Here is a 14,213-nt window from a genome sequence, read left to right as displayed (position 1 = left end):
CCAGGTGGTGTTAGTGGTAAAGGATCCACCTGCCAATGCAGGAGACATAAGAGACGTGCGTTCTATCCATGGGTGGGGAAGATCCCCTGGAGGAGGGCATGGCAACCCACTCTAGTATTCTTGCCTGGAAAATCCCATAGGCAGAGGAGCCTGGTGGGCTAGAGTCCATAGGGTCACAAAGTCAGACATGACTGAAGTGACTTATCATGCCTGCACGCATACATTCATCACTGCTTTCCCAGCAGGTGTGAATGACACCTCCGATTCCTGAAAGCTAAATGTCATCACAAGGATTTATCTTATCTTCTTCAAAGACAACAACATTTGCCAAGAGGTTTCCTATATGTTTGGCCCTTTGAGTTTCTTCTGGAAGCTTGGCATTTACTTTCTCGTTTCAGCCAGGCTTTACCTGATTCTAGGCTGTCACTCAGGCAACTGTCTTGTCCTATTTCCTCATTTGAGAAATGAGACAATCATTGAGAAAACGAGAAAGAGGTCTTGGGCCCCTCCCAATTCTGATGTTCCTTATCTGTGACTTTTCTGTGTGGTCTTACTACCAAGGGTTAACAAAATATCTAGATGTGATTAGTGAGCAAATAGCAATTGTCAAGTCAGTCTCCCCAGAACTCTCCAAGGCAGAGGAGGTTAATCGTGGTAGACTAGGTAACATTTGAGACTTGCAAACAATTTCTGAAAATCTCCTCTCAATTTTATGTTTATCAACAAAAGCACCTTTGCAATTTTAAAGTACTTAAAACTTAGTTTCAAAGGTAAATATAAGACCTGAATTTCCTCTGAAATGTGAACCTTTTGTTTTTATCATGGTGGTGCAAGGTGTTTTGGCATAGCCAGATCTAAGAGAGGCTGAAAAATCATAGCTTTCTTTTTCTTTTCTTCAGGTGGGTAGAACAATTCTTTTTTTTTTTAATTAATTTTTATTGCTGTATAATTGCTTTATAATGTTGTGTTAGTTTCTACTATACAGCAAAGTGAATCAGCTGTACATATACATATATCCCGTCTTTGGGGGATTTTCTTCCCATTTAGGTCACCACAGAGCATTGAGTAGAGTTCCCTGTGCTGCACAGTAGGTTCTCACTAGTTACCTGTTTCATATGTGATATCAATAGTGTATATATGTCGATCCAAATCTCCCAATTCATCCCCTGCACTTCCCTTTTGATATCCATATGTTTGATCTCTATGTCTGTGTCTCTGTTTCCACTTTTTGCAAATAAAATCACAGCTTTCAGGGATGCTCCCAGGACAAGCTGTGACGTGTAGGGAGACATGTAGGGTGTGAAGGGCCTTCCAGAACTCTCCACCCCTCACCCACCCCTGCCACAAGCCTGCCCCTCCATTCCTTCTGTCCCTCCATCAGAGGCCCATCCCACAGGAAGTCTCCAGAGTTGGGCTGCTCGAATTAGAATCACACCCTTAGCACCCAATATACATTTAATGGTCTTTGTTTCACTGCAGTCCAACTGATTAATCACTGGTGATGTGTTCATTGCCGTTGCCGGGTAATTAATTGCATTTTAATGCTTTATTGACCAGGGGAGTTTTGCAGAAACTAACACCTATGGCAGTCATAGGTCTCCGGTCAATAATGTGTTAACTGCCTTTCTTTGGAAAATAGCTTCACAAAACTCAGTGGTTCTCCATGCTTTTTAAAGCAGAGGGACTAACCTCTGCTTTCGATGCCAACCATTATGTAATACCTTCTTTGTCAGCTTGAAATGAAAATTGTAGAAGATACAATGGCCACTATGCCCAAATTACTTTTATAAAATGGAGAAAGATGAGAAAAGTAGTTTAAAATAAGATAACATATTTCAGTCAGGAAAGCTTAGGAAAGACAACACTAGAAGCTGTAATGAAGTAGCCTAATGGCTTGCTCTGTATCTAAATCGATATCTGCCTAAAATTACAAGGATCCCCACAAAAGACTATGAGTCTAAGGGCACATTCCGAACCTCACTTACTGTCCCCTCAATGCCAGTAGCATTCCCAGCTGCTTATGATGACAACCTCCTTCCAATCACTTATTTTTCCAAGCTGTGTTTTACAAACCTAGATCAATGACCCCAGTGTGAAAAGTTTAGCAGTGTAGAAACCTCAGAAGAGTTCTTTTGGTTCAAAAAAATCGTTCACGCCTCCAGTAACGTACAGTTAGCTACTCTGTCCTTTGCTTGGTTTTTCCCTCCAGAGTCTTGAGGTAGGAATGTCATAATGCATTATAAAAACCTCAACAATCAAAGCTCTCTTTTCTGGAATACTTCCTAAATGCCAAGCACTTTTAAAAATAATTTTTCATCTATTAACTCATATAACCCTCATAACTCCATAAGTAATATTATCGCTAAGGTATGGTCATAATAGGCACAGAGAAATTAAGTGACTTGACTAAGACCACACATCTAGCCGCCTCTAACTTCTTGTAGAAATCAACTCCTTTGATTACTATAATAGTAGTTTTTTTTTTTAATTACTAATTTATTTATTTTGGCTGCACAGGGTCTCCGTTGTTGCACAAGGGCTTTCTCTAGCTGCAGCGAGAGCAGTGGCTACTCTCTAGCTGCAGTGCACGGGCTTCTCATTGCGGTGGCTTCTCTTGTTGCAGAGCATGGCTCTCGGCTTGCGGGCTTCAATAGTTGTGGCGCACGGGCTTAGTTGCCCCGAGGCATTAGGATCTGCCAGGACCAGGGATCGAACTCATGTTCCTGCATTGGCAGGTGGATTCTTAACCACTGGGCCACCGGAGAAGTCCAGTAGTGGGGTTTTATAGTAACTAAAGCACTATGTGTTTCTATTTTAGGAAGGAAAGGATGAAAGGATGGAGATGAAAGGTGCCTATCTGACATTTGAGCCCATGAGTTCTTGGTCTGCTTTGTGGTTTTAGCTCTCTGGAATGTAACTGGGTAGCTTTGGGCGTAATATTTTTATTCAGATGTTTCAGAGTGGATTTTCTCTTCTTGGCATTTCATCTCTGTGTGCAATTGCAGGTCTGTTTGTTGGAAGATTTGGAAGACAAATCTTTTTTCTAAATCTGCTTTCAGTGCCAAATGTCTCACTCCAGAACAGGTTTGCTCTAACTAAGGAGATTGCCTATAAAACAGGCTCTGTGCAGAGTGGAGAGACACGTGGACAGCGGGATCGGGAGCCTCCTAAGCACATCAGAAATGACAGTCCAGCGTCACTTGAAGGAAATGCCTTTCTTTCTGGAAACAACCAAGAAATGATTCCAACTGGTCGTTATTATCAATCATTTAAGGTTGAACTTTTACCCCCTTGCAAGTCTTTGTAAAGGGAACAAAGTAAATTATTCAAAGCAAACATATATTTGCTTCTCCTTTCAGGGGGAAAATGATCCCATCTGACCTTGAAAGAAGGATCCTTGAAGCTAAACAAAAAGTAAGTTTTTGAAGGGAGTTTTATGCAGCTCATAACAAGCTAAGGGTGTGTATTTCTGTTTCCATCCACTAGAGAAAGTGTTTTTGTTGTATTTGTAAAGAGTACATGGAATTTTTCATTCAGTCATTACTTATTTCTGAGTGATGGGCTTTACTTTGAAAAATTCTAAGTTACTGAGTAAATTCTATATACAGTGGTACTAACAATTATAGTAACACAGTTATACTAACAGTTCTAGTAACACAATGGTAGTAACAGCTTCCAATGGACTTGCCTTCCTGTGTGATGAGGATTGGCATTAAACAGATTCACTGGAAAGACTGCATTCACAAATGGAAAATCCCTAGAAGCTAATTTAGCATACGGGAGTTACTGTGTGTGGTTACTTGAAAGGGACCGTTTTCCTGCCAAGACACATACTGAAATGATTGACCCTCCAAACACCTTATGTTTCAGGAAGCCATTTAGTACTTTTTTTTTTAGAAATGACACGTTCTGAAGACCTGCTGAAAATTCCTCCAAAGCTCTAGAAAGTCATTTACATCCCTTCATGATCTGCAGGTTGGAGCTTTTAGTAGATTTCATCTGCAGTTCCCAGTTCAACAACATGACACATGAATTTTATTATTAGGATCTCAGAAATCATTATTCGTTTTCTTAGGCCTTTTCCTCCCCTACAGAGTGGCAGCAGGACCCTTATTCTGGTCCTAGAACCACTTGTAACCACATAAACCTTTGCTGCCACCTAAAGACTGACTCTGTAACATCAGGGCCTGTCGTGTCTTTACGGAGTAACTCTTCACCCTATTTGAGGCATTCTTCAGCCATCTTTCAGCAACAGCCTATTATTTCTATCAGTTTTCATTTGGTCTTCCCTGGTGGCTCAGACATTAAAGAGTCTGCCTGCGATGCAGGAAACCCGAGTTCCATCCCTGGGTCGGGAAGATCCCCTGGAGAAGGGAATGGCTGCCCACTCCAGTTGCCTGGAGAATTCTGTGGACTGAGAGGCTACAGGCCATGGGGTCACAAGAGTCGGACACGACTGACTGACATTCTTTGGCCATTTTTCATGAGCAGCCTATTATTTCTATCAGTTTTCATTTAGCCATGGCCAGACAGACTAAGTCAACTTAGATGGATAAAATCATGGCTTATTGTTTACTCCCAAGTGAATCCTCAGACTCCAAATAAGTTATCTAGGGATTTTTCCAACGAGGAATAATGGGCTGGTAGGAGTTTCTTCTCTTTGTCCTTTTGTCTGCTCACTCTATTATGTTCAGAGACCCTGCTATGAAAAAGAAAGACTAGGAAAGTAAGTGGGTGGGTAGGGGGAAGGCCAGAAACTCTCCTTGGAATATACCAAAGGTTTGTGGGCACCACCAAGTTTACTCACCCCTGGGTCCAGTGCAGCCTCTTCTGAGAACTGGAGTGCCTGTTCTCATAAGGCAACTGGCAGAGCCAACGGAATGGCCTGAAGAACTCAGATCTGGAGGGCAAACGTCGTTCCTATTAGCCTCCAAGTTATCGTCAAAACCCTTCTGGTGGTTCCAAAAAGACAGAAGTGTAAGATAGGAGGAGAATGTCCACCTTTTAAAATCAGCTTTTTAAAAGAATCCTTGGACTGCTGGTTTACATTCTTTGGGGCTTTCTCATTTGCACAGGGGTTTGTCCCTTTCCTTGTGAGTGCCACAGCTGGGACCACTGTGTATGGAGCATTTGACCCCCTGTTAGCAGTTGCTGACATTTGCAAAAAGTATAAGATCTGGATGCACGTGGATGTAAGTATTCCAGAGGGACCACCACTGAAATGTTCTTGCACATTTTGCGCCTGGAGCTCATGGAATGAAATGTATTGTATTTTTTTGTTTTTGTTTTTGTTTTTTTTAAGATCGCAGAGACAATGTAGTACATGACTCACACAGTACACGACATGCGCTGGAAGCAATCTGAGGCTGATTATGCCTTAACATCCCCAACAGGATAATATTCTTATTTCTGGGACCAGGACCTGAGCTGAGTACTTAGTTCTTGGTTCATTGAGTCATAATGTCCACAGAGGAACACACACAGTCACACACATGCAAACACACACACACACACACACACATACACACAGTCACACACATGCAAACACACACACACAAAGATACACACAGTCACACACATGCAAACACACACACACAAAGATACACACAGTCACACACCATGCAAACACACACACACACACACACACACATACACACAGTCACACACATGCAAACACACACACACAAAGATACACAGTCACACACATGCAAACACACACACACAAAGATACACACAGTCACACACATGCAAACACACACACACAAAGATACACACAGTCACACACATGCAAACACACATGCACACAGTCTCACACATGCAAATACACAGTCATGTACACGCAAAGCTTCCTTCCTTATGAGAATGATCGAAAGAGTAAAAAGGAGTTTCATTTATCTAGGAGATCCAGTGGATAAAAAATTCAACTCAAGTCAGAAACTAGTATAACTGAGGAGGAAAATAGACTTGACAACTTGCTAGGAAATACGAGTCACCAAATTTCCAATGTATGGTCAGCTAGTAAGATAGGCCATATATGAGACGTTTTGACTCCACAGTTAGTCACACCAAGAAATAATGGAGAGCACTCATCAAGACATTTTCAAATGAAAACAGATGTCAACTTTTAGAAGGACAAACTAATGGAATTTAAGTTTAGACCAACATGACTCAAAGTGTGGCTCAATGATCAGCAACTCTCTGAAAACTGCTAACAACCCACAATGAGATCAGGAATCAATGCCACATCGTCACTAAGCACCATGCTTGGTTCAGCTGATGTGTTTTCCATTGTGAGGCTTTATCAACGAAGGAAGCATAAGTTGCTTTCCATTCCAGTGCAAGAGACTTCTGTTGTTGAGTAGACTGGCTTAGGTCATTTTGGCTTTATATTAATAATATGCACTCAGAGTTGTCAGAAAGAGTTTTCCTTGCAATGTGAAAGTTGTTTAAAGGGTTTTAATTTATCATTTTTAGTCTAAACTGTGGAGAGATTAGCACTTGTAGTTCTGAAATGATGGGCTTCCATAGGACTAAGCACAGCACTGATGGATTGGGAAGGATCTTTCTCCTTTTCCTGCAGACTGAGGAAGTGTTTGGCTTCTGACACCCATATAAAAGTGCGATGGAGCCTGAGACCTTAGAATAGCCCCCCAAGTTAACCTTTGGAAGTCTAGTGCCAATCCCCAAGTTATCTGGGCTTGAGGCTGTAACTTTCACTCCATGCAATGCTTACTGTTTTGAAAGATACCAAACTCTAGAAATCCAGGCAATGAGAAAACACTGCCTTTGTATGCCCTTCTTTTTCCAGGCAGCTTGGGGTGGGGGATTACTGATGTCTCGGAAACACAAGTGGAAACTGAGCGGCGTGGAGAGGTACATACATTTTTCTCCTTAACAACGTAAAGTGTGAAAGCTATATGTGAAAAGCAAATTACACCCAATGTCCAACAAGTGTTGGTGTACAGGTGAGCCCGTTCTCTCAGTGCTCGTGTGCTTTGCCTTGTGTGGTCATAAATGCATGAGTATTTTGTGTAGACAGCAGAGACATCAGATCCTATCCAAGTGACCCAAGTTGTATGTCTCTCAAACACAGAGATCATAGAGATTCCTAACTGGCCTCCATGGTTGGCCAGAGTACTCAGGAATGACCTTCCTGGGATCTCGGAACCAACAACTATCAAAATTGTTAAAAGCTTCATGCAGGCCGCTGTTTTCTGGGGAGATAGGTCGCTCTCACTAGAGGATAATAACCACTGCTTTAAAGAAACCAATTAATAATTTTGTGACGCAAAGAAGCACCTTGTAATTTATCAGTGTTGAAAGAGGGGTTTGTGGTTTAACGTGGCCCATTGACTTAAAGTGAAACCTGCTTGTGATAACATCGCCTGATGGCTTCATCTCCATAATGGTTCTTTCCGGTGAGTTCTGATGGATCCTGCAGTCACCTTTACTTAGGAGACTAAGCAGGAGACCATTGAGAAAAAGCTGCAAAGCACAAAGGAGGTGATATTTGATTAGCATAAAGCCTACTCAGGGCCAAAGGAAAAAGAAAAAGAATCACAGAATGCAGAATTGGTCTCAGGCTTCGGTTCCTGCCCCTATGCAGAGGGAGCTCAGAGTTCCCAGTTCTCCCATCACAATGTGGCAGGTCAAGGATAGCAGGGAGCCTGACATGCCAGGCAACTGAGAAAGCCTGGATTCATCCAGGACTGCCAAATGCCCACTGTGCCCAGCCAAGTAGCCAGGTGTTGTCAAGGGGAAGCTTCCCCCGGCTCTACCTCTGGACATCTCGGCACAATTTCTGTACCAAGATGAGGAGACTGACAGAGCTTGAAAACGTCTGAAAGCACCAGTCACACAGGGCAGCCAGGCCAGAATGAATGGACAGGGTGTGCTGTGTGATATCCAGGCCTACCCACACACATAGAGTGCATGGTTAGGGAAGGAGGGCATGGGATTACTGAAGAGTCTGGGGCACCCTGTCTCATGAGCAGAAGGAGGGCTGGAGAAGACTCGAGACAGACCAGCCAAGGCCCAGGTCCCCCAATCTGCTGCCCACATTCTGACTGAAGGTGCCTGTTCAGATGTGAGTGGGTAAGGATTGGCCTGGCCTCTTCCCAGGGGGAGCCAGCTTTAGGTCTCTGCTTCTGGTTAGTTGATCAGAATTCCTTCTTGTCGTGAAGATCTGCCTGGAACTAGAAGCTAAAGAAGGAGTGAACTAAACAGGAAAAGAGAATGAAGAAAAGAAAACCATCCAGAAGGTGCTTGTTCAGAAGATCAGAACAAAAATTCAGATGACATGCTATCAGAAGAATTGGCCTGTGTACAGAACCTTCTCATCGTTGAGTCCCCTTAAACTAAGCAGCACAGAACGTGAGAGGCTGTTTCTATACCTTTGATGCCAGCTGTGGCTCCAAGTGCTGACAGCCAGCCAGGGGTGCCCTCCACCAATGACTACCTGAAAGCTCGCTAAATCACATACTCTGGGCTTTGGAAAAATAAACACCCACGCGCTTTTGTACTGAAGACTCTTATTTGAGAGCAAAGCTTAGAACATTTGTTATGGAACACAGAGTCCTCTCTAGTGGCTGGAATTCTTGAAGCTGTGTTGGAAGTAAATCTACTAAGTAGAAACAGCCAAAGAAGTCCTTTTTAAAAATGAGGGACTGTCAGCACTTCCCTGATGGTCCAGTGGTTAAGACTCCACGCTTCCATGGAAGGGGGACACAGGTTCAATCCCTGGGGAGCTAAAATTCTGTGTACCACACGGCGCTGCCAAAAAATAAAAATAAAAAAAAATGAGGGACCGTTGTTCTGCTTTGAGTGGACCCTCGCCAGCCATCCATTGACCTGAGAGAATCCATCTGGGTGACTTATCAACAAAAGGCTCACTTTCTTTGGTGAAGAAGATTTTAGGGCCAAGTGAAATCCACATGGACACAGTTTTAGGAAAGAAATTTGCCTTACTTGCATGTATGTGTGCTGAGTTGCTTCAGTTGTGTCTCACTCTTTGCAACCTATGGATTGTAGCCCACCAGGCTCCTCTGTCCATGGGATTCTCCAGGCAAGAATACTGGAGTGGGTTGCCATGCCCACTTTCCAAGCATGAGGACTCACTCTAAAATGAGTGAATTTCGTGAATTCCTGTCCCCCAGATCCAAAGGTGGCCCTCTGGTCACAGGGATCCCAGACTGCTGTCCTCATTACAGAATGGCACGAGCACCTGGGCACCTGCCTGTCTCAGAAAGCACCTTTCTTCTCTGATAACACTGTCAAGCTATTTAGGGATGAGATAGCTAAGAGGGTGCCAGGAGACCTGGCACTCCTGGGCATTGTCAATGGACCTTTCTTTAATCCCTCCTGGCAGCAGGCTGCTGTGTACCTGGAAGAAGCCATTGTTGTGGGCCACTCTCAAGACTTTCTCGCCCAGCTGAAGGTTCCAGCACAGATCCTGCCAACCTTACTAATTATTAGTCCTACTCCCACCCCTAAGGGCCAGAGGTTCAGAAACTCAGTTCATTGGTTATGGGCCCTCTGCCTTAGGCAAACCACTGCATGAAGCACAGTGTGGACGCAAAGTCAAATATGCTAGGAAGCCTGTCTTCAAGGGTTTTAGAATCTAGTAGGGAGACTGCAGTCAACCATGGATTACAGGTCAAGGCAGAGGAATTAAAGGCTCAAGAGACAGATTGTTCCTTCTAAACAGGGTTATTAAAGGAAGGGAAGCCTTCCCCCTGGGGTGAGCTTCATGGAGCTTCATCAGGCAGAAGCAGAAGAAGGGCGTTAAGGTGAAGAGCAGGGTCATAGAGGTTTGAGAGGGTCCTTGGGGAAAGTTCAGACAAACTTTGTTGGAGACCAAGATGGATTTGTGTCAGAGACCAGGAAGCTAGTGGAGGATCCGGAAGTCCTGCATAATGAGTCTCAGTGGAGTGTCTGCCTGCAGAGCCAAATCCAGATGAAGGTAAATCCCTGAGCTGATTATCACTGCCATTCGAGCCCTTATTGTGCATAGAGACCCTTGTGTTTCTCGGGTTGGGGAAAAACACTGGAGAGGTCCTCTTATAGCAGCCATAGTGGGGGTCTGAAGAGATGCCACCTTTGGCCACCTGATGCAAAGAACTGACTCATTTGAAAAGACCCTGATGCTGGGAAAGATTGAAGGCAGGAGGAGAAGGGGATAGCAGAGGATGAGATGGTTGGATGGCATCACCGACTCAATGGACATGAATTTGAGTAAACTCCAGGAGTTGGTGATGGACAGGGAGGCCTGGCGTGCTGCAGTCCATGGGGTTGCAAAGAGTTGGACATGACTGAGCGACTGAACTGAACTCAACTGACTGAACTGAAGAGAAGAGTGGCATTTCCTGTGCTTTGGAAAGGCCACTCTGGGTTCAAGAGGAGATGGAGGCCAGGACTGAGGAGGAGCTACTGGGGCTTCATAGAGGACCAGGTGCAGGAGGAGTGGAGGGGAGAGATGCTCAGGGTAGGAAACAGAGATGTGGAAGGGAAGGAGATGAACCCAGGAGAGCTGCTTCCTGGAGCAGAATGCGTCATCAGAGACCAGTTCTTCAGGTGTAATTTATTAAAAAGCCGGTGCTTCTGCTTCCTTCACTTCCTTCTGAAATATTTTGTGTGTGTGTGTATGTATTGGATTGGCCAGGAAGTTCATTTGGGTTTTCCTATAACATCTTATGGAAAACCTGAACAAACCTTTTGGCTGATCCAATGGAAAAGTCACACTCCAGTTACACTAAGAACGCCAGATGTTACAAAATGCTGACATACGATTTATATATAGTGCTCTTTTTGCCTTGCTATATTTTCTGTTAATAATCCTTTAGAAATTCCAGAGAGTGTCCTCCCTGACAGATTTTACGGTTTTGCATATCGTGTTGAAGAGAGTGAGGGGCATTTTTGGGGAGATGTCTTTCATCGAGCTAACATGAGCTTGTCATATATAAAACACTTTTCTCAAATGTTACATCAGAAATCTGGCACCATTGTGTTGGGAGCATATCATAGCGGCCTGGGGAAGTTTTTCAATATGCATATGCACAAGAGTTGGACAAGCCTTAGTGACTAAACCACCACCAGGACGTTTCCATTTTTTACTGGAATCTAGGTAACAGGTTGGAGAAGGCAATGGCAACCCACTCCAGTGTTCTTGCCTGGAGAATCCCAGGAACAGAGGAGCCTGGTGGGCTACTGCCCATGGGGTTGCACAGAGTCGGACACAACTGAATCAACTTAGCATGCATGCATGCATTGGAGAAGGAAAGGGGAACCCACTCCAGTGTTCTTGCCTGGAAATCCCAGGGACGGGGGAGCCTGATGGGCTGCCATCTATGGAGTTGCACAGAGTCGGACATAACTGAAGCGACTTAGCAGCAGCATGCCAGTCACACCTCAAAAGGAAACATTTCAGACTCTCCATGGTTTTCAGTGGATACCTGTAGCATTAGGTCACTGTTAGAGCAAGGACCCTGTGGACAAGCAATGGCTTGAATCCCACTTGCTAGCTATGTGCTCTTGAGCAAGATGTCGCTCCATCTATGAAACTGGTACAATGACAGTGTGTACATCACAGGCTACATGGATTAGATAAATTAATCCATTTGAATCAATTAGAGCATTGCCTGCCACATAGGAAATAGTAAATGTAGTTAGCACGTGAATGCTGAAAAATTTCCGAGTGATTCTCATATATCATCCACATACACACACATGCAAATCGAGCACTAAAGTACTACAGAATAAAGTGCTTTATACAGAACTTAAAAAAAAAAAACTGCAAAGAGTGATATAGGAGAGGAAAGAAAGAGAATGAAACCACACCACTAAGGTTTGAGACCTGAATGCTTGGGAGGAAAAGGGGTGTGAAGAATTGAGGTCCAGAATAAAGGAGAGAGAAGAGATCTGGAAGGATGAGGAGGGGGCTAGTTCGTTTGGGATCTTCTGAGCTTGGCGTGCACAGGCGGGCACTGAGAAATATCTCCCAACAGCCCCAGGGGGCTCAGCTCTCTATAAACTTACTGAAAGTCACAGAGGAATAACATTTCAAGGCGAAACATTTTGAAATGAACCTGAGGCTGCTTTTCACAAATTGCCAACATTTCTCACATGAACTAACGCCATGTCATTGAATCACTGTCTGCATCTTTTTGCATGTTTATGAGGCAGCCCCTCTGAGAGAATTCAGGGACCATTCGGTGGGGGGCTTGACAGCTTCTAGTCTAAAAAGACAAATGGGCCACTGTGTAGAAGTAAACACCCTCATTCAGAAACGTGGAAAACAGCTATTTTCTTCTCCATTTGGTGTCATTACTGATAAAGCTGCATTTTGTCAGTATTGGGCATCCAGCTATAGAATAGTATAGAACATACCGAATGGCTGTGTACATATGCCCAGGGTCACAAAGCTCCAAATGATAGAGTTGAACTTAGTAGCAAGAGCCAGGCTTATTTACTGTTTATTGTGTTGGATACGGTTATAAGCACTTTACCCAAGTGATTTATTATCTTTTAACATGTAGTTATTTGACTGCGTTGAGTCTTATTTGCATGTGGCGCACCGGGTCTTTTGTTGCAGAGCTCAGGCTCTCTAGTTGTTGCACGCAGGCTCAGTAGTCGCAGCGCGTAGACTCAGTTGCTCTATGGCATGTGGGATCTTACTTCTCTTACCAGAGATCGAACCGACATCCCCTGCATTGCAAGGTGAATTCTTAACCACTGGACCACAAGGAGGTCCCAAACAATTTCCTATTATTCTCCTTTTGTAGACAAGGGAGTCTAGGCACAGAGAGGTTAAGTAACCTGCTCAAGGTCACACAGCTAGCAAGTGATAGAACCTGGATGCAAACTCAGACTGTCTGGCTCCTGAGCTCCCCTCCCTTAACCAAAATTTACCTACTGCTCAGAGCCCAGGTTTCTTGACTCCAGTTTCATTCTAAAGAGCAAAGAGCTGTTTTCCTAGAAGGAGCTTTTCGATACCTGTTTCTTTATTATTCATGAAGTCTTTCAGTCCTCTGTCCAGGGGTATAGCCATCCCATCTGGCCATGAACCAGCTTGGCTTCTTTCCTCACTTCCAATATACCTGAAAGCCAGTGTCAAAGCTAAAGAAAGACCAGACAATGAGCCAGACTATTCATCGATTCAGATAAGATCCCCAGGCCAGTAAGTGTTCCCTGACTGGCCAGCTACTGACCGCCATTCATCAACTAGAGGAATGGGATCTTTCCTGGCATCTCATTTCTTCCCAAGGTTCTCACACCTTGAGTGCTGGGGGTGGGGTGAGCCCTGTCTGTCACTCAGCTGGAGGAGGGCCAGTACTGCTCAACCCTGTGGAGGAGCCGCTGCGTATTGTCCTGTTTCTCTCCTTCCTCCTGTGAGTCTGTTGGTGCCAAGGACACGTTCCCGAGTCTCCTCCTCGAGGATGCCTTGGTCTCTCAGAGACAGGCGCAGAGACTCATGGGAAGTGAGCTGCTGCTCTCCCGGGAACTGGAGGAGGAAGAGGGTTGAGCAACACGGTGAGTGAGAAGGAGAGAAGTTGAAAGAAGCTGCAAAACTTGGCAGAGATGATACTTGATTGGCCTTAAAAGATGAAGTATCAATAGGATGTAACTAACTAAAGCCATAGGAGGTGACATTCCAGGAAGAGGAAATAGCACCAGAAGACCCAAGATCATGAGAATAGAATTTTCTGAGAACTAAACAGACTTTGGTGTGATGAAAAGTGGTTCAGGAAACTGACAGGACTCCAGCCTGGGATCTAGTGTGGGGACACCATGAGGCATACCCCACAGTTTGGAACTTTGGAGGCAAAAGGAAGAGGAGAGATCTGTAAGCGGAACTAGAAAATAACTATGATACCCGGTGGAGGAGGAAATGGAAACCAAGTATCAGCTAAGACAATATATCCAGATTATAATAATAATAATAATAGCAATTTTTATTATTAAAGGACTCTGAATCAGGACTGTGGTTTAGGAGTTTCAAACAGCATAACCCCCTGAGCTGAGCATCGCTGTGACTGGTGAGAGAGTATTCTGCTTACCAAGGGTGTTGGAACAAATAGGCTGAAAGCTGCCATGGGAGCCACAGTGTATCTTCCCTGCAGTCCAAAAGGATATCTCTGGATGAGAGAAGAGATGGAAGCAGGATATGAGCTAGCTATTGTAAAAGAACACATTTGAAACATTTAGTCATCAATCGA

General features: G+C 44.2%; 1 protein-coding gene across 1 annotated transcript in view; it reads left to right on the top strand.

Annotated features, from left to right (window-relative positions):
- GAD2 (glutamate decarboxylase 2) overlaps positions 1 to 14,213 on the top strand; it is a 65,893-nt gene that overhangs the window by 33,021 nt on the left and 18,659 nt on the right. Inside the window, exons 9-11 of the mRNA XM_006058373.4 lie at positions 3,360 to 3,414; positions 5,076 to 5,192; positions 6,809 to 6,873. Coding sequence (XP_006058435.1) covers positions 3,360 to 3,414; positions 5,076 to 5,192; positions 6,809 to 6,873 — 237 coding nt within the window. The remainder of the gene's footprint in view (positions 1 to 3,359; positions 3,415 to 5,075; positions 5,193 to 6,808; positions 6,874 to 14,213) is intronic.

The sequence above is a fragment of the Bubalus bubalis genome, chromosome 14, assembly GCF_019923935.1.
Source record: "Bubalus bubalis isolate 160015118507 breed Murrah chromosome 14, NDDB_SH_1, whole genome shotgun sequence".
NCBI classification, from domain to species: domain Eukaryota; kingdom Metazoa; phylum Chordata; class Mammalia; order Artiodactyla; family Bovidae; genus Bubalus; species Bubalus bubalis.
Note: the sequence above shows the minus strand (reverse complement) of the source record. Positions and strands in the feature narration are given on the sequence as shown.